At 52.1% G+C, this 27,355-nt stretch overlaps 1 protein-coding gene across 2 annotated transcripts in view; it reads left to right on the plus strand.

The window, feature by feature from the left end:
• Positions 1–977: 977 nt before the first annotated feature.
• SELENOI (selenoprotein I) overlaps positions 978–27,355 on the plus strand; it is a 30,021-nt gene continuing 3,643 nt past the window's right edge. For both annotated transcript variants that reach the window (XM_030036837.1, XM_030036839.1), the window contains exons 1-9: positions 978–1,127; positions 17,968–18,036; positions 18,362–18,470; positions 20,259–20,333; positions 20,811–21,073; positions 22,579–22,687; positions 24,267–24,315; positions 24,783–24,963; positions 25,793–25,975. In XM_030036837.1, coding sequence (XP_029892697.1) covers positions 1,080–1,127; positions 17,968–18,036; positions 18,362–18,470; positions 20,259–20,333; positions 20,811–21,073; positions 22,579–22,687; positions 24,267–24,315; positions 24,783–24,963; positions 25,793–25,975 — 1,086 coding nt within the window. In that variant the 5' untranslated portion in view covers positions 978–1,079. The remainder of the gene's footprint in view (positions 1,128–17,967; positions 18,037–18,361; positions 18,471–20,258; positions 20,334–20,810; positions 21,074–22,578; positions 22,688–24,266; positions 24,316–24,782; positions 24,964–25,792; positions 25,976–27,355) is intronic.

Raw genomic sequence — 27,355 nt, forward strand, 5'->3', positions numbered from 1 at the left:
GCCTGTCCCTGGAGCCGGTGGGACAAGGACAAGTTCTCTGCGGAGTCCATAGGTTCCCTTCACCCCAGCCCTGCTCTACGTGCTCCTGGGGTTCCCCTGCCAGTGCCGCCGTCGGTGTGCATGGAGCCTGGGATGGTCCCGGTCCAAGCGGTGTTGGGAAGGTCCCTGTTCTGGCCCCTTTGGATCACCTTTCTCTGACACTGTCCTTAAAAAAAAGGATAAAACTGCAGCAAAACGCCCAAGCAGAATAAGCAGGGCTGGGACTGGGTAGACATTCCTGTGAGATGGGAAACTGAAAATGTTGCTGCTTTTCTTTCCATTTGGCGGGAAGTTGTAAAAATCCCAGAACTCCCAGTTAAACAGCGATGGGGGAGGAGGTGCTTGGGACAAGATACATAGACTCATTTAGGCTTGGAAAAGACCTTTACCATCATCGAGCCCAACCATAAACCTAACGCTGCCAAGCCCACTACTGCGGCCGGTCCCCTCAGCGGAGCCCCAGCCGCCTGCGGCAGCCCCTGCTCCTTCTCCTCCCCCCGAGGAGGGGTTTCTTTTTAACCAAATACCTCCTCCCCACCCGCAGGTGTGGAAAGAAGGGTCAGCGGTCCCCGGGGAGAGCCGGGGTGCCGGCTGCGAGCCTGGCCTCACCGAGGCAGGAAGCCATCTCCCCAGGGAAAGCCGGCCTCCCTCGCCTCCTCGTGGGAGAACTGCCCAAGGCAGGCCTGGCTCGCCCTCCTCCGCGTTTGCTTGGTCCCTACGGGACCTCCCCAGGTCTTTTATTTCCCCCTCAAAATCGGTTTTTTTTAGAGCCGCCCTCCAGCCAGCACCACAGACCGACCGCTCCCCTCACAACCCCGCCGACCTCCCGCCCGGCAGGCGGCGCCCTTCCGCCGCCGGACTTCCCCCCCCGCCCCGGCTTTCGCCTCCCCTGGCCGTATGCGGCGGGCGGGGAGCCGTGACGTCACGGCCACGCCGGGTGGGCCGATGCGGCGGCGAGAGGCGGGCTACGGCGGCCGGCGGGGGCCTGGGCGGGCGCGGAGCGGAGGGACCGGCACCGGGCACCGGGAACCGGGGTCGCCATGGAGTACGTGACCGCCGAGCAGCTGGCCGGCTTCGGCAAGTACAAGGTACCGGCGGGACGAGGGGCTTCGGGGGGGGGGTGGGGTGTCGGGGGTCCCGGCCGTGGGGCCCGGAGCTCCGGTGGAGCGCCTCGGGGCCTGGCGTCCGTGAGGGGGGTGTCTGAGGGGGCCGCCGTGCCCGGGCGGGGGCTCTCGGGGGACGCCGTTGGGAGAGGAGATACGGGGGGTGGGTTGGGGGAGGTGGGGGGGGGGGGGCTGCCGTAGGTCCTGGCCCCGTGGAGGGGGAGCCGTGGGGCCCGGTTCCGTGGGGCGGGGGGCAGCCGCAGTGGGGCCCGGTGCTGTGCATTGAAAGGGTGGTTGTGTGAAGTATGCGTGTCCCCCATTCCGCACCCCACCCCCGCTGCCCCACCGTGGGGTGCGGTGAAGTCCGGGGCAGCGCGGTGGGTGCTGGGCTCCGTGCAGGGCCCCCCCACCCACTCCCCCCGCAGTTCCCCGTGTGGGGCGAGCCGTCGGCCAGTGCAATGCGGGGTAATAAAACGCTTTTCCCTTCTCCTTCTTCCAGTCCCCCTCCCCGGGCTGTTTCACGGGGGGCTGGGTGCAGTGAGGATGAAGGCGTGATGGTGTGAGACGTGGGGACACCCTCCGTGCAGGAGGGGGACAGGGGGACCTTCGTGTGCCCCACAGCGAGTCAAGGGGTGTCTGCTTGCAAACGCCCCCCCCCCCCCCAGCTGGTTTCCCAGCGGGGACGAGGACGCCGTATGCGATGCTGCGGGGTACAACGTCCAACGCAACGTGGTGCGAGCGTGTCCTCGTGTCTGCGTGGGCACCCCCAGGCTGTTTGCCCCCCCTTGGGGAAGGACAGGCTGCGTATGCTGCAGTGGGGTCTGGCGTGGGGACAGCAGAGCGTGGGGCGGTGGCAGCGTGATCTCACGCCAGCTGCGTTCCCCCAGCCGTGCTCCTGGGGTGGGGACGCACCATCACGTCCTACAGTACAGCACCGTACGATGTTACTGCGTGGGGTGGGATCACATTTGATGTGTGTGGGCCCCCCCCCCCCCGCCTCCAGTCTGTCCCTGGGAGTGGGGGGCATTGCTGGGCGCCATGTGGGTGCGATTGGGAGCGGCGCTGTGGCAGTTTGCCTGTCCCCCCACCTCTTCCTGGGCTGGCGGCGATGTGGTCAAGAGAGGCAGCTGTGGCATGTCACCGCACGCAGTGAAGTCAGCGCCTTGCCAGGTTGTGCTGTGGCTGCCCTTGCCGTGAAAGGACCACAGAGGAGGGAGCTCTGGGTGTGTGCGGGTCTGCATCGCGGTAGGAGCACGGCCAGCCCAGGGGCTCCCCCCACGTTTAGCTCAGGACCACGTTGCTCCTGCCCTGTGGTTGCTCCCTGCACAGTCAGACCCACAGAAATGTGCCAGAGATCGTCCCCGTCTCCTCATGCAAGTGTGGCAGTCTGTGTCTTGTTCAAAGCACTGGAAACCTTTGAAGGAAGCTGCTGTAAGTGCTAACAGGCTCTGCCATGGCAGTTTAATCCCTAGGGGCTGATTTTGTGCCAAAGTATGTGGCATCCTTAACATGGGGGAACCTGGGTTGTGCATTTATGTGGAGGGCAGGGTGTTTGCTGTATTTTTTCTTCTCTGACACCAGCAGTGAAGCTAAAAGGTTTCACCTCACCTTCTCCTTTACTTTGCTCCTGTTCTAGGATCCATCACATTGGGCTATGTTGCAGTCGTCCTTCCAGGGTGGTTCATGGGATGTCATTTAAGCATGCAGGACAGTTACGACAAGTGTGACGCACTCAGGGAGCGAAGCAGGTGACATGCTGTCTTGTATAGCTGGGTGAGGCTGTCTACGTGGGTCTGATCTCCTTCTGGAGCAGTCTGTGGGGGCAGGAGTGGTCAGGGCTTGCTCACGCTCTTCTTTTGCACACTCGGAGCTGATGTGGTGGAGATAAATGGACTTGGTAGAGCGAGTTTGACCAATGTGACAGGTTGCCTGAGATTCCTGTGGAAGATGGATCATATGGGGATTCGTCAGTAAACTTTAACTGTGTTTAGAAAGGCAGTGGAAGATAGTGGTTTTATGTGGGTGCTGGAAAAAGGTAAGCAAAATGCAGTCAGCTTTGAGCCAGGCCTCTGAAAGTGACAAATTTTGCTCCTGCAAAGACAATGCTTTTGCTTAAAGAGGGAGACTGTGGTGTCTTTAGCCTGTTTCCAGTAGTGCCTGGAGGGATTTGTGGTGTTGCTACCTTATCTCTCAGTACCTGTGCTGTGAGAAGGGGGTCTCCACCCTCCACAGGTTGTGCTGACAGTTGAACTTGGGAAGGTTCAGACAACTGCAACAACTGTGTTGTTTGTGTAGCAGGCACCGAAGACTTGCTCCCAGGTCATGGTCTTTCTGAAGATGCCTCTGACAGAAATATCATTGCAGTTAAATCTATGAACAGGACCCTGAATGCAGACCAGGGTGAGGTGGAAAGCCCCATCTAGCACATAAAGCACGGTGTGGGCAGCATCGGCTGCTTACTGTCACCAGTTAATGCACTGGCGTTGTGCTTCCTGGCTTTGGTTTCAGATGGCACAGGGCTGAAATGTGTAAGCAGGTCTTCGATGGAGGTATCCCTTCCAGCCTGGCACAGCTGAACCAACAGGCAGAGGCCAATAAAGCTGCATATGCCCTAAGGGCAGAAGTGCAGTCTTACTGGCAGAAGTAGCTTTGCTCGAGAGATTGTGGTTTTACTGAGTCAATAGGGACTTTGATAAGAATGGGCAGGTTCACACTTAGCGCTCAGAGAGCATCATTTCTGCCGCTCAGAGAGCATAATTTCTGCCCTACGCCGATGTGTCATCTTTGCATGCTCATCAGGGCTGTGCAGTGCCGGCAGTGTGAGCACCTGCGGGTGAAAGCAATTTGCTGGAGATTGCAATAAACTGTATTGAGGAGAGTGATCGGTGCTGACACGCCGGACTGCCGTAGGGGGTAATGAAGCCCCAGTCGGCCTCTCTGCAACGCTCCCTTCCTATGTGTCTTGTTTGCTTGGGGAGCTTTTTTTCCTTTGCTGTTTTAGCCTTGAGAAAGTGGCCGGTCCAGGCACAAATCTCTGATACTGGGTCACATATTCCAGCCTTGCTTTAGGTGTTGAGGTTTGTCCTGCTCTGCCCTTTCCTTGCCTTGAAGGTGTGACTCCAGATCCATCACTGCTCTGTCGATGAAAAGCCAGTTGACCTGGGTACAACTAACTGTTCTTGCCCAGAAAACTTCTGCAACAGCATAAACTGTCATCCCAAGTGGACAGAGCAAGGAAGGAGCAGTGTGGGATGTGTATGGATGGCAATGCAAAATAACGGAAGAGTAATTTAGCTGTTGCTGAGCTGCTTTCTCTGCCTCATCCCCAAAGTGGGCCTGTGTTTTTAACCTTAGTGGAAGAGGTCAGTGTGTGGCAGCAGCTACAGAAGGTGGCTCACATTGAGTAACTTGAATATGTACCCGAAGCCAGTGTAGCTGGAAGGCAGTGGGACCAGCCAAAAAGGTGATGCATAGTCAGAACCCTCTGCAGGAAGACTCCTCCAGTTCCTACTGCAAATGGCTGTGCAGCCTTTGACTCTGCCTCAGCCTTTAAGCTGTGCCAGGCAGAAGCTCTCCAGCCTGCACATGATAGTTTTGGAGAAGAGCAAGCAGATTCAGGGGGGGGATGTGGAGGAGGCAACATGTGTCCAAGGGAAGGAACATGTCCTTGGAGAGGAGCTAGTGTCCCTGGAGCTGATAGAGCAGGAGCAGAAGAGCTTCATGCAAGATGATCCACAGCTTTCTCCAGCCCTGGCTGGTTTACTCCTCCCATTGCTGCCAGGAGCACATATGGGAACCGGCGAGTCAGGAGTCCAGATGGTTTTAGCTTTGCAGCGTGCACATTTCTCCTGGCTGGGGGAGAGGTAGGTGTATGCTCCTTCTGTCACAGGCTGGCTCCGTGCCACGGGTGGTAGGGGTGTAGAGGGAACCGTCCTTTAGCTGCTCTTGAAGGGACACTGAAGAGCTGCTCTGCCTGAGGGAGCTGTGCAGCAAAAAGTGCAGTGTTATTTGAAGAGTTTTTAATTTGTACCTCTAACAGTCCTTCCATAGGACTGTGTGATTTGGGTGTAGCATATGTACCTTTGGAAGCAATTTAAGTTAAGCTAACCTACAATGGGAAGGAAGGGTTTCTTTGCTGGAACAAATACATCCTTTGTAGCTAATGTATTACAGCCCTGCCTGGCAGCAGTATGCTGAGGCTTTCCCCAAGGAGATGCTGTACGCGGCGGTCAGAGAGCCAGACAAACCCTAAGTGTGTCTGCTCTAGCACTTCCTCCAGATTGTCAGCCTGGTGTAGATGATGGATGCTTCTGGCAGGGTGGAGGTTGTGATATCAAAAATACATCTCTTGTTTTGAGGCTGTAGAGCAGGATGCATGTGTTGACCTTCCGAAGAAAAGCAAACCAGACGCTCTGCTGTTGTTGAGTATGGAATGTCCTCTGCCAAAACCAGATGCTCTGTTACTGTTAAGTATTGAATGTCCTCTGTCAAGAAAGTTGCAGCCAGGCACTGCTGTTTTGGAGTGTAAACCTTGCAGTTGGATGCCAGAGGTCATGATTTGCGTCTTAAAAACCTGTCTGCAAATTGCTTTCTGGCAGGCTTCTGGTCAACCTCCTTCTATAAATTTATAGGAAAGGGGGGAAATGGGACTGTCTGGAACATTCACAGAGGTGTCTGCTCCTACTTTGGTTTCTCTAGGAGAAAGACCTACTCCTTTCTTTCCTCCAGACTGCCTCTGAGTCCTGTTTTCACAGAGTAACCCAAACAACTCTTCCTTGTGCAAGTTGTCTCTGCGTTTCCCGAGTGTTGTGGCCAGAGCTGGATGCAGCGTGTGAGCTGGAGCCTTGCCAGCACAGCAGAGAGGGGAAGGATGGCTTCGTGCGTTGCATACAGCACTCGTATTACTTCTGCTTGTGTGTCCCGATGAGCTGCATGTCGCTTTCTGCAGCGTTGTGACTCTTGCAGCTCATTTCAGTGGGTTGGGAGGCTGTGCTCGCAGCTGCCACGTGCCAAAAGCAGCTGTGGAAAGTGAGACTGACTGCAAGTGGGGGGAGAGCGCTGCAACTTAATGTGTCCTGTTAGTTACAGACAGCTTTGATGGTTTGTCACTGTCTTTTTGTATTCCAGTCACGTGCCCTGTGTTTCCTGTAGCCCTTCCTTGCCTGGTGCTGTCTGAGCTGCTTTTGATTCAGCTCTGCTGTGTGGGGTCCTGCACTGTACCGGAGTCTTCTGGTGTGATGGAGTCACTGATGACTATTCCTGGGGCACGTCTTATAGCCATATGTGTGGTCGCTGTATGGCTCTTTCATCTGGCTCTTTCATCCAGGTCATGCAGGAGCAGGGAAAGTACTCGAGTGATGAGTGTTGTGTATGGGGCTCTGGCCACGTGCGTAAGTGGTCTCTGCTTGTGTGCTTTCCTCACCGTGTGAGCTGGGTGAAAGTGCAGGTACGAGCCTCTATTGTGATGACACCTGGACCTTGGGCTTTCCTTAAGGGTACATGTTATCCTCAGGAGTAATGGTTTGGGGAAAATGCCAGCGAGGGAGGATGTGGCAGTGCCATTCCTTACATGTGGCATGGGAGGGATGTGAGAGGAAAGGCAATGACACGTGTTGTGTTTGGGTCCAAAGGTGGGACAGGCTGGTGTCTCACCCCAGAAGCTTTGGGAGCAAGTATGTGTTCAGTAAGAGGAAAGTGAATTGGGGCTTGGGAAGTGCCTTTTATAGCAAAATTACTGCACCCTAAACCCCTTTCATTTCTGTGTCCTTGCTTCTAAGCAGGAGCTGTTGATGGCAGCCCATGGCTCACACACAACCAGCAGCAGCACGGGGGAGGCTGGTGGCAGCCTGCTCACTGGTGGCTCTTGTGAAGAGGTTCTTTGTCTCGTTACCTGCGTGGGCAGTAAAATGAAGTCCTCTTGGTGTCTGCTTCCACATGCCTGCTGGGCTGAGGCTTGGGAGCAGCCAGCAGTGCTCAAGTGCTAGAAAAAATGTCCTGACTTGATGCTCAGCCCAGCTTCTCTCTGCAGGGACCCACACTTTGCTGTGGGTTTGGCCGGCGATCTGCTGTGAGCTCGTTCCGTTCTCCCAGTGCAGAGGGGAGTACCTCGGCAGGTCCCAGCATCTCTCTCCTACTGAGACGTCCAGTGTAGAGCTGCCCAGAGCAGCTGCTGCAGGATGGCTGCAGCTGTGAGGGGTGACATCTCTTGCCTTGGGAAAGGAGGGCTCTTCTCCAGCTGCATGTTCCTGAGCATGGAGAAGGCATCTTGTACTGAGCATAGCTGTGTGGTTGAGAGCATGCAAGCCCTGTGGTGGGTTCATACATAGCAGAGATTTTGCACCAGGAGGTGCTGGTCTGTTATCCCACTAAGAAGGGCACCTGGATTCTGTAAGGTGCCATTTAAAATGCTATTTATTAGATGTAACACTATAAGGAGAGAATAGTATATATAATCTTAGATCCCTTTTAGATGGCGGGAACCCCAGGTGGTGTAGCATCAAATGGGCCTCTGATCATGCGTGGCATGCTGGGCAGACCCCGTCTGTAGAAGATGCTTCCCTCATTTCGATCGTTTGAACTATTACAGGATTTTTTTTTTACAGGAAAGCAACTCTTGCTCATTTCCAGTGTCAGATGGAAAGGATGTTAGTGAGAGCTTCCTGCTGCACTTCTACATAAAGGCAAGGACACACAGGTGGCCCCATTACTGATGCTGACTGGGAGCTGCCTGCAGGCTTCTCTACTGCAACGAGCTGGCTGAGTTTATCCTGTGGCTGAGGGATCTCTGCAGCACAGCATGGGCCTGGGCACACTCAGGCTGACTGTGATGTGGGTCACCGACTCCTCAATGTACAGCGATCTCCTGGTCAGGGTCGCTACAGTGGACTGGGTTTGCAGTATGTCAGGCACAGTTGTCCTGCAGTGTCAGATGCAACCTTAGCTTGGAAGACCTGGTGCACTGAATGCACCAAAGGGCTAGGCATCTAGCTTAAAGGATTTCTTTTTATTGTGGAAAGTACTCTCCTTCTGGATGCTCTTCTCCCTTTTCTGCACCCTTCTTCCAGGTGGGAACCCCTGATCTCCTGGGCTGTCACCAGCCCAAGCCAGCACTGGCAGCAGACCTGCCAGGCACTGCAGAGCCACGAGTCATGCATATATCATGCTTTGGCTGTTGATTGAACAGTTTCTATAGGTCCCTTAGCAAACAGCATGAAGCAGGACTGCTGGTCCCATATGGTGTCCTCTCTGCCCTGAAGAAGAGGGTGCACTTCCCCTCAACCAGCCTCAGGAAATCCTCTTGCCTTCAGACTTCAAGTGCCATGGAGAGCAGGGCTACAGATGCTGCGCTGTGGGAAGCAGATGGCTGGAAGCTGTCCCTGGCAGGCTTTTATAGGCTGCTCTGGAAATACGAGCCCTAAAGAGATCTCTGCAGGGTTTGCTCTGCTGAGCAGAGACACCAATGTATGCCAGTGGCAGTTCAGACCAGTGGAACAACAGCAAAACTGGTAGTGAGAGCAGCAGAAAGGAAAGCTTTTTGATGCTAGGGATGTGGATTTGAGGCTTGAGGCCTGGTCATTAAAAGGCTGGTCTTCCTCACCCCCAGACAAACAGCTTGCCTTTTCCTGCAGGGTCCTTAGCAGGAAGGGTGTGAAGGAGGGGAAGCTTTTGAGCCCTGTTCTTGAATCACTTAATTCCTTCCCCAAGGGCTCTTCTAATTGCTGTGAGACAGCGTGTCTCTGTCTGCCTTTAAACTGCGCACAGCTTCCCAAGGTGCTGCTTGGCTGCGCTGTGTTGCGGAGGATGCTGTAACGAAGTCCAGAAGTCCTCCTAGACTCCATGACTTCTGAGATGAGCAGCTGTAAAAGTTAGAGGTGTTTTTTTTTTTCTTCTCCTGTCCTGCAGTTAAATTCACAGTTTTGAACCTCTGCCCAGCTTAGTGTGTCCCTTGCAGCTCTTGTGGTCTGAAAACTGCCCCGCTGCCGTGGTTGGAGGAGACAGTAGCAGCGCTTTTAGGTTAACTGGAAATGACCTGGCTCATGAGCCTTGGCTGAACTTTTGCTCTGTGCTAAGCAATGAGATGAGGGTAAGGGATTTATCTTGCTTTCTAGAGACACTTCTGATGTGTGTTGTAAGGTTTTGATGAGTGATGAGCTAGTTCCGCTCCCGGGACCTAGTCTGTGTGTGTTTACATCTCTCCATCCTGAACAGTCCTGAAATTGCTGCCAGCAGCTTGGGCTGCTGTTTGGTGCTGCCACAGGTCTGGATTCTGAACGGTGGCCTTTGCTCTACAGGGTATCAAAGATATTGAACCATGTTTTGGCGGGGGATTCCCAGACTCTCTGTTTTCAGCCATATAGTGGCAGTGATGAAGCCCTTTGTGGTTGGGGACCTACTGCTACTTCAGTCCATGGTGGGTCCTGTAGGGTTTTCTTGGAGGAAATTCAAAGGTCTGTGGGTTTCTATATGACAAGATGACTTGCCCACGGACGTGCAGTTTAGCTGTGTTGGCTGCCAAACAGCTGGTGCATCAGCACGGCTGTCAGGCCAGGGCTGCTCCTTCTCTTGGTAGTTTGGTTGATGCTCACGGGGTGAGGCTTGTGATGCTGCAAACCACCTCTCTGCCTCTTCTTTCTGGGGAGGGGAGCTGTCTTTGGCTCCGCACTGCTGTTTGTGTGGGTTTTTTTACTGCAGTCCCTACCCTTAAAGGTGTGAATTGGGCAGCTTGCACGTGCGATGGGTGCAGGTAGTGGATTCCTTGTCCTGCCCTGCAGCAAGAGCCCTTCTGGCTCTTCTCTTGCTGTGCAGGTGGAGGATGCAACTCTTGCTCTGCCCAGCTGACTGCTGCCCACATCCCTCTGCATCCTTTGCCCCACCTGAAACAGAAGGTTGCTGTTCTGAGCCGGTGGTTGGGGATGTCTGCTAAAACCAGCTACCTTTCTCATGGGTGTGAGCACAAGGGAGGAGTAGGAAGCAGTGCTGCTCCTCAGCAGCCTTTTGCTCTTTAGATTCCCTTTAAAAAGGAAAAAGTCTGTTATTTACTCTGCATTTTTGCTTTGGATATCTGATAGATCTTTGCACACACCTTCCTCCTTTGCTGTCCTGCTTGGAGTCTGCTGTGATGGTTGTATACATCTCCCTCACCCTCTGTAGGGAGCAGGCAGCCGGCTGAGTGCTCCGGCTCTGCTGTGCTCCCCTGTCCCTGTTGTCAGTGTCAACACAGAGCCAGTCCCAAAATGAATGACCACAGGGACGTGGAAAGGAAGAAGTAGTTGAGGTGGGCGACACCGGTAAGCGTGCTGGAGTATTTGGCTGTTTGACCCCTTTCCATGTGCTGGAGGAGCCCTAGCCCTGTCTGAGAGGCAGGTCTGGTGGGTGGCATGCGGAGGAGAGCTGGGTCGTAGCTCTACCTTGAGTGCCTACCCAGTGTTGCAAGACGTGGAGAGCAGTCACTTAAAAATAGTGTAGGCTGCTTGTCAGTCCATCTTGGGTCTCTCTAATTGCACTGAAAGTTTACTGCAGTGTTTATTGGTGCATGTTGAATCTTGGCTACAATGAACTAGATCATAAAAGTCACTCTCTGCTAATTAGCAGCAAGTATTTGGCTGTTGGGACTTTTTGGAAGAGAACTGGAGTGCATTGTGGAAATTGAAGTATCACTTCCCATAGCTGGCTCAGAAAATGGCTGCGTTATTAGGGCTTGTATAATTGACCTGACTTGCTTTGTGCAAGATTCGAGGCACAGCAAGATGTCAGGGCTTATGAAGTAGCACATCCTTTTTCCTGTTAATTGTGAATTTCCTCTTTGTGGAGAGGCAGGATGAGGGATATAGAGAGAGGCAGAGTGTTATGTACTGTAGAGGGTTATGTGCTTTGGAAAAAAATGTTTTATTTGTGCCTTTCACGTAGGCTCTGTTGAAACTTGAAGGTAGCCTTCCCCCTCCTTCCCTGCAGTGCCTTGCTTCATCTGTAATCATCTCCAGATATGCGTGGGCTTGTGTTTTGCTTTGATAGGTATACTTTAAAGTTCAACTTGATTTCTTTTTCTAGGGATTGTAACAAATTCTCTTTTCTTGCACTGACTCGTGTATTCTCCTGGTTGGTGGGTTGGCATCAAACCCAGCTGTTTCCTGAATTTGGCCCACTTCTGCCTGGCCTTGTGGTCCTCTGGAGAGGAGACTGGGGTTGCGATCTTGCAAGCATCCGCACCCCCCCAGTGGCTCGTGGCCTCTGCGAGGGGAAGCCCAGCCTGGAGGGGTCAATTCACCTCACTTGATCCAGCAGGAAACTGGGTTTGGGGTGGTCTGCTGGGTCTGAATGCCCTCAGGAGGGCACAGGGTGGATGTCAAAGTGTGCCTGGGGATGGAGAGCGACTGCTGCCTTCTCCCCTGCCCCCTTGCCCAGGTTGCATTGCTGTGCTCACCCTGGTCCCTTCTGTTCTCCTTCGGCACTAGGAACAGGCTTGCAAAACTAGTCTGATCCCCCTCTCAGGTACTTCAGTCCTCTTTTTTGAAGTCTGAAACAGCTCTGGCAGCTGTAGGAAAGTCTTTAGGCTGTCGCAGTGTTATTGCAACAGGTTTCCTGTTTGTGCGTTTTTGCTTCTGCCTTTTGTTTCTCCCCCTGTTTTTCCTCCCCAGAGTCACTGCTCTGATCCCTTGATTCCCACTCCAGAGGCTCGTCGCTGGCTGATCCTCCTCTAACTGTATCCCTGCCTCAGGCCCCTGAAGGTTCATGTTTCCCACTCCTGTGCTCACCATCTGTGCATCCTTTCTGCAGCCGATCACCTCGAACTGTAGCAGAAGCGGTGGTGACCCATATTCATGGATATTTAATGCTCCCAAACAGAGAGAGCTCCTGGATGCAGTGGAAATTGGCAGGCTGTTTGCTGAAGCCTGCCATCAACATCAAGTGTTGCTCCTTGTTATGTATCCATGGGGAAATGATTCCCCCCACCTCCCCCAGCATGGTGATGGGAGGGGGTCAGGACTCTGCCGTAGGGTATTGGGGCTGGCTGCTTGCTCCATCCCACTGCGGGGTGGCCCTGGTGCCGGCACAGAGCTGCAGCCCTCTGGATGAGCCTGCTGGAGCTCACATAGCCAAGGATCGAGTTGGGTGTGGGCTCCCTATCAGGTGGGTCTTCGTAAGGTGAGCTCCTGGGGTGACCACAGGCAGGTCCCTTCATGAGCCGCTGTGCTGGGGAGCGAGGCTGGTCCGCGGAGTGGCTGGGTCTGGGTTAGGCTGGGTGGAGATGTGCTGTGTATCCGCTCTGCCTGGGCCACTTGCTGATGCTTTGCATGCAAGCGTGCTTGTTTTATCCCTCTGCAGTACTTCTGCTCTGAGCTTTAATTGCTAGGGGTCTAAAACCTGCATGGTGGACAGCAGGCAGGAGGAGGGAGGCGATGCCGGCGTTGAAGCTTGCGCTGCTGACTGCTCGGGCAGTTGTTCCTGTCGCGGGGCAGGCAGACGGGACATCCTTTGTGCTGTTTTCTGCCTGCTGAGCTGCTGCTGCTTGTGGTGGGAGCCAAACCATTCTGCTGGTGTGGTGGTTGCGGGTTTACCACTGCCAATGTACTCCATTCTTATGCCAGCTGAGAAATGACCTTAGAAAAGATAAACAAGACTCGAGTTAATAAGTATCATTAAAGCACGATGTGACTTCTCATGCATCAGTGCAGTGTGGGCATAGTGCAAACGTGACTTGTTTGCACTGGCATGGCTCTGCTCAATTAAGTTTGCCGGGCTTTGTCGAGTTCGCTGCCTCCTGGCTTATCTCGAGTCTGATGGGAGAAGGTTCTTAGCTTTGTGCCCTCTTTGTACTTAAGGAGATTTATAGGAAACGGCCTTATGGACTTGCTGGAGCTGCTCTGCTGAGGCTTTCTCTGCCCTGCTCCTTCTGCCAGTGCAAGCAGTGATATGCCAACTTGCGGCCAGCAGCGGCCAACACAAGGTCCAGGCTGCCATGGACCTTGCCGGAATGCCTGCGAGCAAAATGCAGCGTACAAATCCTTCTTTGCTTGCTGTCCGCAGCGCAGGTGCCTGTGCCACCAGTGCTGTACTCCCCCAGCCTACCCTGGATCCGTTTGGATGTCTGACACTGATGCGCCCAGGGCACCCGTGCGACAGCGTTTGGTCTGCTGCTGGCTCCGGGTAACCAGATTACTTAAAAGTGGAATTGTTTTTCTGACGGAAAGGCTATTAGTAGGATCTGAGCTATAAATCTGTATTTTTTTTCCTCCTTGAACACATAATTGGATCTTCCAGAAATATCCTGGTTGCATGATTAATGTTGTTTTAAAGTTGTATGAGCCATTCGTGTCTCTCAATCCCATAACGATGCCAGTCAGCTCGCCACTGCACCCGTGGCGGTACCGGGGCAGCTGGGACAGTCTGCCGGCTGTTGGGGTGCCCTGTGGCACCCTGTGGGGTGGCTGGATGGAGCAAGCGGGGGGCTGAGTGATCCCGTGGCTGTCCTGGCACGGACAGGGCACAGGGGAGGCTGCTGCTGCACAGTGTGAGTGATGGGATTGTTGCTGCAAAGTTGTCTTTGCTCTTTTCTTAAGAAGTTTAAAACCAAATGCTGAGGGGACTGTCTGGGCTGGGTTCCCTCCCTCCTGCAGTGGTAAGGAGAAGCTGTGTCTGCATGCAACAGTGCTATTTTAGAGCAGGGCCCATTACAAATGTGTGTCTCCTTTGAGAAGGAGGCTCTGAGGCATACAAAATTCCTTCTGTGCGCTCACACTTTTCCTTTGATGTTCTCACCCTGAAAATGAGGGAGAAATCAACAGTCCTAGCTGGTGGTAGTCATCGGCCTTGATAGAAAGACTTGGAGAGGGATAATAGTCACATGCGTGAGTCACTAGACCAATGCGTAGAGATCCAAAACGGAAAAGGTGACGCTAATTTGCAGTGAGGATGAGGTGGGAGAATGACAGTGTGGTGAGCTAAAACACCACTGTGTTTACAGCCTGGAGAGTGTTTCATCAGAGTAACCGCAGCAGCTGAGTGTGAGATGAGCTCTGGGGGAGTATGAGCCCCATGCCTCAGCCTGGTGCTCTCGGGCTGTCGGGCTCCTTCCTCAGCTTTGCTCCGAGGCACAAGCATGTATGAACAGGCAGATCGAGACAGATATCCTGAGCCTGTATTTCTCTGGGAATGTCAGTCTCCAAAAATGTTGGCCCTGGAGGACTGACGCAGGAATGAGGAGCCTGGCTGAGGGCTTCCTTCAAGGATAGGCTGCTGCCTCTGTCACCAGCATGGTGTGACCTGCTCTCTTCCCACGTTGTGGGCTGGAAGGTGAGTGGCCAGAGGAGTGAGCTGCAAGTGAAGTGTCTCTACAGCTTGCTTTGCTTCCAGCTCTGACCATGCAGAGGCCCCACACCTGGAGGACGTGATGACCGTGCCTGTGTTGCCTGTCCCTCCTCCTTCACCTACTGCCAGCGTCCCCAGCAGTGCTGCTGGCTTGCTGTCCTCTGCAGAGTGCATGTGCCGTGCAGGTTGTGACCTTCTTGCTAGTGCAGAAAGGTAAAAAGGCAGAATGTCTGCAGGAAGAAAACCAGATGACAAAAAGCAGTTGTGGGGAGGCTGGATATGGTGGAAGTTTTTGAGTTTTGTAGTTGAAGGTGCCTGGCAGGTCATTGGTATTTTGGCAGGTGGCTATCCTGGGCAGGCAGCCTTGTCCTGGATGCCCAGGAGCACCGTCCCTTAGGGTGGCAGGCAGCCTGGCACCACAGCCAGCCCCAGCTCAGTCCCCTTGGTCTGTTGATGTCCTCTGAGCTCATAGAGCACCTACCGGCCTTGCTCAGCAGGCAAAGAAGCGTCCCTCCGGGAGACCGGTTGGAGCTGGGGTCATTGTATCAGCAAACCTCTGCAAAACAGCTGCTCTCTCCCCCAAGAAATGGGTTGTTCCAGGTCTTTGAGTTCTGCAAGCAAGGTGGGAACACGTATGACCATGGGGAAAAAGCTGCTTATTGACTATTATCCCCAGCCTTTGAGGGGAGAGGGGAAAGCTTCCCGGGACATGGGTGTGGGGAAACTTCCGCAAGGTACCTTACAAGCATGAGCACAGAAACTCTGGAGCACTTCCCCTGCCTTGCTCCAAGCATTGCGTCTGTTTTCTTGTTCCAGGCTGTTTTGGGGATAATGAGATTTAATCAGTCTCCAGCTCTCCTCCTCCCCTAACTAGTGGTTCAAATCCTATTATCTTGTAAAGCGTTTGGAATTCTGTCCCCTGAAATTGCGTTAAGCTGGGATGGAAATTCCTTGCAGCTTAAACCTCGCCTCTGTATGGCATTGAGTTCAGTGTTTGTTGCTGCTTGCTCTGCAGCTCCTGTGGGCTTGCTGGCATGGGGATGTAAGTGCTGGGGCTAACCCCCAGGGAGACAGACTGATCTGTCACGGGGAGGGCAGGGAGGAGCTGGTGGGAGTACAGAAATGCTTGCCAAGGATGGGATTCACCCGATTAGGAACAAATGCTGTAAGCTCTTAGCCTGTGTGCTCAGAGCCTGGCAAGACCTGGTGCCCCTTCCTTGTGCTAGCATCTGTCTTGTAGGGTGTTGTTTTGCCCTTTCCCATCACTTTTTTCCCAGCTTCCAGGTGAGATGGGGTTTCCAGCCGAGGAGAGGAGCACAGGAGGAACAAAGCCGTGGGTGCAGAGTTCGTGGCTTGTTCAAGGCCGTGGGGTGCGTGGGGACCAGGAGCTGCTCTCTGCTGATGGGTTTCCTTTTACCAGCCAAACTGCTCTTATCTCAGAGAGTGCATAGGTTATGTCTGTGGTGGTGCAGGAGGGGTGGAGGCTTTGATCGCTTTCCATAACACTGCTCATAACCTGGGATTAGAGTCGCGTGAGGTGGTGGCAGGTGCTGATGCTGGGTGTTGTCCCAGCCGTGGGGTTCATCACCCGCGGTGGGTGGGTGCTGGCAACTGCCCTGCTTGGCACCGAGCATGTGAGCTGAGGAGTTTCGTAGCCTATGAATTTTTTCTTGGGATTCTTATCAAAGTGTTACTTGGGGAAGAGGACTTTAGACGGGGTAATCTTTGCTAGGAAGCAGCTGTGAGCTGGAGAGCAGATAACAGCTTGTGGTGCTCTTGAGAGCCAAATGATGTCAAATTTTAACTTTCTAACTGGAAACTGTTTCATGGCTTGTCTAGGTCTTTGATTTTTATTTCTGTTTTTGTTTTCCCCACCACATACACACCCTGACCACCTCAAATGACCTAAAAGCAGTGGGATGAGGGGTAAGACCTCTTCCTCCCCATTTACCAAGGGCAGCAGCTGCCTCTGCAGAAATCTCAGCTCCTTAATGGAGAGAAGCTGTTCTGAGGAGCCCTCTGGCATGGGATACCCATGGGCCTCCTGGTGTTCACCCACCAATCCTCCCCCTTTGGAAATGGGAACTCCAGCTCGCCGAGCTGGACACAGGCAAGGATTGAGATGCTGATCCTTCACCAGGTCAGTGGGCAACTGCTTCAAAATGCTCTGCCCTAACTGAATAAGGAAAAATGACATGGATCCTACCTCCAAACAGTGAAATCTGTTGCCTGTTCTGCTACGATCACTTTGCTCCTTTGCTGGAACCAATCTCTGCCCCCACCTCCTGCGATGGGGCTGGGAGCCCTATGTCCCATGCTGCCCACCAACCAGCCCAGGTCACCTGCATGGCTGCACTGGGAATCTGGTGCCTCTGCACCTCTCTTTAGTGCCAAATGACCCTCCATGCTTGAAACTGTGACGGGATGTGTGGGATTTGGAGATACCTGTGGATGTGTGGTGGTATGGTGGTACACGTGGTGTTTTGGAGTATCTGCAGGACAAGGGAGGGGTTTGAAGACCTTGCTTATAAATATCTGCTCTCTTTCTGGGAGGAGAAAGTCTTCCAAGTGACTGGAGATGGGGTGAGACAGTGGTAGCTGCTATTTCAATGGGCTTAGTCCTTGACTGAAGTACGCCAGCTCTTGTGCAGGACCTCTGGGGTCAGTCACTGCTTGTGTCTGGGTTGCTTAGAGCTGTCAGCACAGAAATGTGTCCCCTGAACCTCCCCGTTAGTATTCTGTCTGTCAGAGAACAGTCTTCTGTTTTCAGGACCCCACCAAAGGGGCTCATTGCAGTCCTCCTGCAGCCTTTGGCAAAAGGGGTGCCGGGGTGTGAGAGCTAAGAGGCCTGAAGACCAGCAGGGCTGCAGGAGTGGCCCCAGCTCTCACGGTTGGTGGGGAAGTCTCCCCCTGCCCTTCTGCATGGCGCCTTTGGGTGCTGAGCTGAGAAGGTTCCTGGTCCTGCTCGTCTTGTGGGGCAGGACTCTATAGGGTTGCTCAAGCAAGAGCATGCCAAGCTGTCCTTGGTGGATCAGTCCCATGGCATGGGTGCGTGGGGCCATGGGACTGTCACTTCTTCTCCTGCTTGTGAAGAGTGCCACCAGGCCTGCGGTGTGGCCATCAAGGTGTGGGGCTCTGGCAGGAGTGTTGGCTGCAAAAAAAGGTTGTGTGTCCTCGAGTCTCTCCTCACCTTCCAAAAATCACTGCAATGAGCATGCTACCCACTATTCTTGTGGGGCTGCTCCCTGTGGAGGGGAGGCATTGGGTGCAGGCATGAGATGTGTACCTGAGAGCTGCCTCTGTGGGTCCATGGCCAGTGTCACTGGAGCTAGTGGGTGCTTTTCAGGTGGTTTAGCTCTGTCCCGGGTGCGACTCCATCCTTGACCCATCTGTTCTTGCAATGCCAACACTCAGGTAGCAGGTGTACTCACGGAAAGCTCAATATTTGGGATCTCTGGCTTTTCGCGAGTGTTGTTGGAGCCCTAACTATTGTTTTTTGTTTTTCCCTTGTCGTTCACAGTACAGTGCCGTGGACAGCAACCCCTTGTCTCTGTACGTTATGCATCCCTTCTGGAACACGATAGTGAAGGTGAGACCTCGTCCTACCCTGAGTGGGATAGAGAAACTCCAGTCACCACAAAGTCTTCTCTGTAAAACTGTCAGCTGAAAAGCCCTGCTTTGTTTGTGGTGCAACTAATTACAAAGGGCACTGCCTTCCAGCCTGCAGCCTGCCCCAAGCTCACTGCATCGCAGCCTGAAGCTTCCTGCTGCCCCGTAATATGCCAGATGCGACTAAGCAGTGTTGTCTAATGCCCAGACGATTGTAACCAGGTCTGTGCCATGGCTGGGAGCAGCACGTGGTCCTTATTACATGTTTTAATGAGTTCATGTGTTCTTTTGCTGCTTTCCCGTAGATCTTCCCTACCTGGCTGGCCCCAAATTTGATAACGTTTTCTGGCTTCCTGCTGCTTGTCTTCAACTTCTTCCTCATGGCATACTTCGACCCTGACTTTTATGCTTCTGGTAAGGCTGCATGTTCCTGTTTGGACACAAAGCATTGGAGTGGTGAAATCTGTCACCACCTCTGCCGTGACTTCTGGTGCTCATTGATAAGGCCTCTTAGTCTAGGCCTTTCCAGAGGCAGGTGGCTGTGCCAGAGGAGGGACAGAGTTGAGGGGTTGAACTCGCTGGGCTTCGTGACAAGGACTTGTCTGAATATGACACCTTCCCTCCAACTGCTGGGTGGACGTAAGCCTGGCTGGCAGCATGCGGCAAGGGAGGAGGAAACAGCCAAAATATTAAGTAGGAACTGGCTCTGCTTACAGAGCAGACAAGAACCCAGTATCCTTATTTTAAAATCTTAAGAGGGTAATGTGGGAAACGCTGCTTCCCTGAAGTCAGCAGGTGGAGCCTTGTTCTTTACATCCCAGCTAATGGCTCTCTTGCAAAAACATGCTAGCACCATATTCAGACTAACAAAGGCAAAATCCTCTTTCTCAGCTTCACCATTCTGCATAAGACAAGGATACGTACAGCTTTAAACTTTTTAAGAGTACCCATGTTCATCTGTTCGTGAATCCAAAGGTTCACTTGTGTCCCCTTCCTCATAATAACTCTCACTTATCAGTGGCTTCCTCTCTATATTTTTCTCTCCCTTTGCCCCTGCCAGGTTTGGTTTAGGTTCCTTAGAAGAGTTCTTCTAGTTCTTCTAAAACTGTGCCAATCATCAAAACACAGTTAAGTGGGAAAAATACTTGTTTCTTGGGATTGCCTTTATTGGTAGGTAGACAAGTACTGTTCTTGATATGCCAGACTTTCAAAAGCTTGGGTGGCATCAGTGGCTGTTAGCTAAGATTTGGACTGTGTTTTGGTCCATGAGCCACAGGAAGAAAAGCTGACAGTAGCTCAGGGAAGGAAGCTCAATGTGAGAATCCCCGGGACATCAGGCATCCAGAAACTTGGCCTCTGCCAAAAGGATGATGAAGCTCATGCTTTGTGACCCTTTTACACACGTGTTATGCATGTCCTGCTTGGAAAGAGAACTTTTCATTTTGATGGTGAGGCCTCCAGAAGCTCGTGCCTGCTTTCCTCGTTGGATGGTTTTGTAGACATGATGCTTTCCATTTGCTGCTGGAAAGGCACCATCGTGGTGCTCTAAGGAGACAGGAGGTGGCATTTCACGGAATCATTGTTCCCCTTAGGAGACCTCCACGTGCCCTCCTGCGAGGCTGTTGCCAAGAAGCTGTTCCTGCTTTTTTGAAGTGCACCTTTGGGCTCCTTGAGTTGCAGACAGCTAAGATGGTTATCTCCTGAAACAGTGCTGGAGGAGGTGGAGATGTTATTAAGGAGGAACTCTGTTTCAATTGGCAGGATACAGACTGGAGACTGGGCCAGGAATCCTGACGTGTTTCTGCAGAGGCAGGGTGTTGCCACATCTCAAAGAGGCTCTACTTGATGCTCTGTGAGCAAGAGGTTGAGGAGAGTCTGATCTGCACACACTTTCATGTCATGCATTTGGGCTACAGTTGCTAGTTGCCATCACCAGTTCTTAGATCCCGTGACTTTGGGGAGCTGGGGATGGAGGACAAGTATGTCCTGGAAAAGTCCTTGGTGACCTGGCTTCATGTGCTGTTGTGGAATAGCTCTGTCATCACCACCTGGAAAGCTAACATCTCAGTTCACTGTTTGAGTTCTGTAGGTGCTTTGTCTTGGTGAGCTGCCGGTCCTTGTTGCTGTGCCTCTTGTGCCAAAATAAACCCGTTGAAAGTACATACTGAGCTGTCCTGACTTGGGTCTTTCTGATCTCTGCAGCCCCTGATCACCAGCACGTTCCGAATGCGGTGTGGGTCATCGTGGGTCTCCTCAACTTCATTGCCTATACATTAGGTAAGACTTTATCTAGTTGATTTTGGGAGTTTGTGTCTGTCATCTGTTCATGCTGTGGCTGCGTGTCATCTTATCTCCGAGCCCGTTGAGAAATTTTTGATTCTGGGTTTCTGCCATGCACTAATCCAATTGCTGCTCGGGCTGCTAGAGCAGTTTCTGGGAGCTGCTTTGCAAAGTGGATAGAAGGAAGTTGTCCCAGAGCAGCTGATGAGAAAGGAAGATGCTGGAACTGACTTTGAGATGAATTGTGAAGTTCTGTCTTTGGTCTGCTTTAAATAAATATAATCTTGCCAGACTATTGCATTTTTTCAGTCTCAAATAGAGCAGGGGGGTGGGAAGCGCACTCCCCATTAGAGGATGGAGGTAGTGAAAGCTGCTGTTCGCTGGCTGCGCACACTTTGTCGGCTGCAAACTGGCCCATTACTTTGCGTGGGGGCATCCAGCAAAACTCCCCATTTCTCCTTCTTCTCTTCCCAGATGGTGTTGATGGGAAACAGGCTCGCCGGACCAACTCCAGCACACCCCTGGGAGAGCTCTTTGATCATGGCTTGGACAGCTGGGCATGCGTGTACTTTGTCGTGACAGTCTACTCCACCTTTGGACGGGGCTCCACGGGTGTCAGTGTCTTCGTTCTCTACCTCCTCTTATGGGTGGTCTTGTTTTCGTTCATCCTCTCCCACTGGGAGAAGTATAACACAGGGATTCTCTTCCTGCCCTGGGGATATGACATCAGCCAGGTGGTAAGTACATGCTGCCGCAGCCACTGCTCAGCTTCAGCAGAAGCTCAATAAACTGCTAGCATGCCTGGGATGCATGCAGCTCTGCTGCGTGTCCAGAGCCTTGTAAATTGGTCACTGCAACGCTCTCTGGAGGTGGGTGTCTTCAGCCTGTCTCCAGGCACTGTGGAGGAGGAGAGCTTTCCAAGACTGCTTGCATGACTTTGAGCTTTAATTGCTTTAATGAGCCAGGGTCATGTGGCACTAGAGTTCGACTGCTCAAAACCATTAAATCTAAGGAGGTTTGTGCAGTGTGGTTTTTATTTTGTTCTGAGTAGCTTTTGTAGATGGACTCTTCACAAAAAATGAGGCTTGAAGAATGGATATTGCCTTGTGTTTCCTCTGCCTGGTTTCTGCTATCCTAAGATGCATGTTTTGGCCACCTAAATCATTGCTCTAATTAGTTTCCTGCATTACACAAACGTGGGTAGTTTGGGGTGCCTTTTGGCACTAGCAGGATATGTGCCAAAATGTAGCAGAGTATCTAATTGGCACGTTAATCACTGTGCCTGGAGCAAAGGTTCCTGGGGAAGTGCCCCTTTGTACCGTGGTAATCAGGCAGTTGATGTTAAGGCTGGCAGCGATGGACCCTTTGGTATGTTGGCATGTCCATCTCCCATTAAGGACTCCTCTGCAGGAAGCTCTTTCTGAAGAGCCCATCAGAACTGGGAGCAAGCTCTGGATGATACAATTCACCTTTGCTGCTGGCAGCTGTCTTTCCTAGCCAGGATGCAATCTCACGGCACTGCGCAGCACATAGTACTCCTTTATCTTCTGGCTTATCAGATGCTGGCTGGGAAATGCAACAAGTTGGAAGGAGAGTGCGATTAATGCAGCTGCATTAATTGCAATAATCATCTCTGCTGGTAAAAGGAGACTGTAGCTGGTCCCCTCTGACTATACTCTGGCCCCTTTTTCCAAAAGCATTGCTTAACCCTAATGCTTTCAGATCTCTGCCTGTTGCAGAAAGGCAGGGGGTGGAGGGCTCAGCCACCCTGCAGCGTACTTCACCCAGCTTCGGGGTTACTATTAAAACTGAAATATCCCTTGTTAGCTTTTTCCCTGTAATTGCTTCAGCAGATGGGTAAGAGTCCCGGAACAAACCCTTCAGGGTCACTGCAACTTGTAGTATAAAAGCTGTCTCTCGTGCTTCAAGCTTTTCGTGAGTTCAAGCTGTGGGAGGGCATCTTTGCTCCTGCTGCGAGGAGCAGCTCCTGGTCATATCCTTCTCAGCAGCTCAGCTACTACACTTAACTAGACCTGGTCTTATAACATGGGATGTTTCTGGATTTTTTTTATTTTTCTCCTTCCTGCCAGTGGAGAGAACTGAACATGATGTAGCTTAGAGCGTACTTCTCGAGCTGCCTTTCCCTGAAGCTGCCTGGCACGTGCGTTGCGCTGCCGGGTAGGGTGCTGCCAGACTTGCCTGTCCAGTTGCTCACGCCTGCTTGTCCTGTGCTTTGTTTCAGACCATTTCAATTGTCTACATAGTGACAGCCATTGTGGGAGTTGAGGCCTGGTATGCACCTTTCCTGTTTAATTTCTTATATAGAGACCTATTCACTGCAATGATTATTGGTAAGAAACTCCATGTTGAAGCCTGTCTTTTAAACTCCACCTTTTTAACAAAACACAATGTCTTAATTATATGATAACGCTGTTGTGTTTGCTGTAATGAAAGCTCCTGTAGGCTGTTATTGAAGTGACTAATTGAGGGTGTTCTAGCAGCCTGCCCTTTCCCAGGATTTCAAAGTATTGTTGTCTTCCATGTAGTTACTTTGGAGAAGTTAACTCCAGTCTGCCTGGGTCTGCGTTGACCAAAAGGGCAAGGAAGCAGAGTGCTGCGCTCGTGCCTCAGATATGTTTTGTGCCAATCCTGAGGGTATAGGTGCAAGCTGCTGCTTGGGGGATGCCTGGTGCTGCCTACCCGGGGCTAAGGGTTTGTGCAGACAAACACAAAATGGTTCCTGGCCTGGAGCGGCACAGCGGGCAGATGAGAGCGGCGGAGGGTTGTGGCTGCTGCTCGGGGCCGGGTGTGCCAGGATGCTGGGAGGCAGCTGGAGCTGAGCGCTGGCCCCTGGATGCTAAACAGGAGACTCCCTCGTGCCTGGGACCTGTGAGCGTGTGAAAATACATCTCCTCCAAATAGCTGTGTTGCCTGAGTGCTGGGGCTGCAGGCATTGTGTTGCCCAGGGGAAGCGCGGTTTGTTTTCAGCAAGAGTCGTGGAGTTTTTAGGGGATAACACGCAGCCCAGTGTGTGGGTGGGTACTGGGAGCTGGCGGCCAGCGGGGACCCCCTGGCACTTGGGCTGTTTGCAGAGTGTGCTTGGTTTGCTGCCTGGGGCTCCGTCCCGCCCTGCAGCGCATTCGGGGCAGGACCTAAAGCCCAAATGCTGTGCGGGAGCCTGAGGCTGCTGCAGGAGGGAGGTTACAGCCACGGAGGTGGGGAGAAGCACTCTGCTGATTGGGGATCCTGCCCTCCATCCACCCATCTAAAAATGAAATTTAAAAAAAAATAAATAAAAGCCCAGCCTTTCTCTCCAGGGGTCAGTCAGAACGGGCCACTGCAAAGGGGAGAGTAATGTAGGTGAAGCTTAGCTGGGGAGAGCTGTCTTTGCTTAATGAAATTTGGCTTATTCAGAAGTTCTTTCTTGGTTTAATTTTTCTTAGTCTATGTCCCTTTCTTTAGGGGTTGATTGTAGCTACTCAATTTCAAGTCAGTATGTCTTGAATTGTGTTAAATCTAGTGATTGCACTTTTCTTAATCAGGTGGATATTCTGAGCTTTCCTTTGGCAGTTGTATAACTTAATATATGAATACTCCACACTAGTGGAGTTTGAACTCGCCTCATGTCTCTTTAAAGACGGTATTATAATGAAACTTCATAAATTATTAAAACATAATACTGGACTCATTAATGCAACTTTTAAAAATTGAAATGTCTTTAATTTATAGCAGACCTTAACTTGTAATTACAGCTCTTGGACCAGAATTATGAGCACCTACTTTTAAACGTGCCGAGCTATTCTTGGTGCACCTCTGAGCTATTTTTGTTGCGAGCAACTTAAACCAGAGCACAACCACCTGCCTGTTCGTGGGGTGCATGTGATGGTCTCCCTCTATTGTGGGGCAGTAACACGGCTTTTTCTCTTCCAGCCTGTGCACTCACTGTGACGCTGCCGATGAGCCTCTATAACTTCTACAAGTAAGTTTCTCTGTCCTCAGGACTCCCTCCCTGCACTAGCACCTTTGCAAGAGGCCCCAAAGTCTCTTAGAACTTGGTTTCCTTAGTAGTATTCAGACGACTTGTTTTCCATGTGGCAAAATGGCACTGACACACCAGAAGGCACCAGTTTACAGGGTGCACTGGGAGGAGGGGGCTGGCAGGCTGCTCAGCAGCATCTTGCAGAGAAGGGCCACCAGCTTTTGTAGGCTTGTCCTGTTGGTCACAACCCAGAGAACCAGACAACCAGGTGCTTCTGTAATTCAGGAGGTTTTTTGGGTTAACAATCAAGGTGTGCATCTTCCTTGTCTAACAGTGGTTATGACTGATACCAACAGTTTTGAGTAGCAGAATGGCCAATGAGATTTTGCAGCCCTCTCCTGAAAGCAGGGACCAGGTATTTCTCAGCCGTGGTTCCAGGTATTTTCATGTCTTTGCTTGCCTTTCAGGGCCTATAAAAATAACACCTTGAAGCACCACTCCGTGTATGAAATCATGCTGCCACTGGTATCCCCAGTGTTGCTGTTCCTGCTCTGTACCACGTGGATCTTCATGTCCCCAACAGACATCCTGGAGGTCCATCCCAGACTCTTCTATTTCATGGTTGGAACAGCCTTTGCTAACATTTCTGTAAGTGGCTTTTGCTTTATGCTCCAGTTTATCCCCTGGGAAGTGTGAAGCCTGCCAGGATGCTTGGGAGGCAGGAAGAAAAAGACCAGCTCAGATGTGAGGAGAAAAGGGAGATGTCAAGATTAACTTAACAGCTTTACTATTTTGCTATGGTTGAAAGAGCAAACAGGAAACTAGACAGGATTTGGAGTCTGCGAATTTTGTGCTGCAGCTCTCACTCTTGGGAAACTAGAGAATTAGTTAAATTGAGTGTCTTTACACAAGCATGCATCCTCTGTGTTGTGAATAGCAAACTGCTAATACAAAAGGAGTTCCTGCTTCCTTTTTTTGGGAGAAACTTAAAATGTGGGGTACTAAAGCTTATTGTCAAAATCCAATTTAGCTGCATATTGCATCTGTGCTTGCTTGAGACCTTAACAAAGGCACCTGTGCTCGTCACCTCAGACGCATGGCTGAGCATCTCCGTGTGTGCATGCCCTGGGTCGAGCAGCTCATGCTGCTGCTTGGCAGGATTTTCTGCTGATCGTGCAGGTAATGCTGGTAAGGCTTGGTCAGCTCAAGGGAACTCCGTTTTCTTTTAAAGATGCCCTTGATGCCTGTTTCCCTATTACATTCCTGCCCCACGAGGCTTTGCTCTGTGTCTCCCACAGGAATTCTAATGCAAAGAAAGATCCCGAGTGAGAAACTCGGGGAAACTGCACGATGGTAGCTGTAAGCGCAGACAATTGGTACATGTATGTGTGTGACCATCCTCTCTGCAACTATGGACAGCTCTGGGCTTCCAGCGTTGGTACTGGGTGCAAGCTCTGATAGCTTTCTCTTCCTGCAGTGCCAACTGATTGTCTGTCAGATGAGCAGCACACGCTGCCAGCCTCTGAACTGGATGCTGCTCCCCATAGCAGCGGTGCTCTTCGTGGTCATGTCCGGGTTCGCGCCAAACAGCGAAACACTTCTCCTCTACTTGTTAACTGCTTTCCTCACCCTGGCGCACATCCACTATGGAGTGGTCGTGGTAGGTGAACTCAGCACGTGGGCTTTGGGCTTGGCTGCCGTGCTCTGACTGCGGGCTTTGCTTGGGTGCTGCTGTTGTTTGGGGCAGAGAATAGTCCACTTAAAAATGTGAATGTCAGTGGGAATGGCTCTCTTTTCATGCTGTCTGTGACCATATGAAGCTTGAGCTGACTTTCTTGTCAGAGGCTCGTGCGGACTGGCGCATGGGTTTGAAGCAAGCTTCATCCAATGTGACGGAGGGGGCTGTTGTACCAGAGATTAGTTCGAAACAAATACTTGCATTTCTGCCACCGTGTTTAACTCATCCTGGCTGCGGTTGTGGCTTAGTGACCAGCTTGGATGTAAGCCAGCATGGGTGACCTGCACCCTTGGGAAGGGTGACTCCAGCAGGTACCCAGAGCAGCAGATACTGTGCCTGCATGTTGGGCAGGAGTGCTTAATTTGGGAGTCTTGGTATAGAAAGTTAAACTGCTGTTGGTGTTACTTTGGTTGACGAGTTTGATCTGCAACCTCGCTGACGTGCCCTGCGCTGGAGTCACTGGGAGAGCCAGGATGGAAGGGGGGATGTCCCTGCTAGGGAAAGTGGGGACACTGCAGCTGCAATGCCTTCTCCCCTGCTGCAAGGGCTGTGTGGAGATCCAGGGACCGATTTGTTCCCCTTGCTCTGTGCCAGCTCTGCTTGACTCCCTGAGTTTTGATTAAGAGAGAGAACAAACTCAGAGGAGACCGAGTCCCATTAGAAATGCCCCAGGAAGCTGCTGAGGAATGAGGGCAAGGGACCCGATGTCCCTTACAGAGCTGGCTGCTGCCACGTGTGTACACCCTCCTTGGGAAGCCCTGTCTCCTGGGAACCCCAGCTCTAATGTGGAGCCTCCAGAGTCAAGTTTGAACTGTAATTACAGCAAAGAAGTAATAGCCAGGTTGTCTTGTCTTTCCAATTAGTGTAATGAGGCTTCTGTGCAAGAAGGATTTGAATAGCTAAGAAGCTTAAATAAATTTGGTCTTGGAATCATAGCTGGAGATGGGGACTGAGCGGATGGTGTAATCCTCCTGCCCAGGCTTGCCCATCCCCTGCAGTGAGCTTCTTAGTGCTCTGCTGCCCTGAGCTTGTGTTCCCCTCGTTATCCTCCTCCAGCTTTCCAAGGGCCCATCTGTGCAGTCTTCTCTTCCACGAAAAAAGAAACTGAGCTGAAGAGCCTTTTAAGGCTCTGGGACTGGGACGTAATCCCAAACTGCTCTGAATTTGGGAGTAATGATTAGGAATAAACACTCTGCCCTGACTCTGTGCCCAGCTCAGCCTCCGATGCTGCTCAGCACTGCTCGCTCTTGGTTCTGCAATGACTGTTACCTTGCAGTCACCAGATGCTGGTGCCACACCATC

This window comes from Aquila chrysaetos, chromosome 15, assembly GCF_900496995.4.
Source record: "Aquila chrysaetos chrysaetos chromosome 15, bAquChr1.4, whole genome shotgun sequence".
Lineage (NCBI taxonomy): Eukaryota > Metazoa > Chordata > Aves > Accipitriformes > Accipitridae > Aquila > Aquila chrysaetos.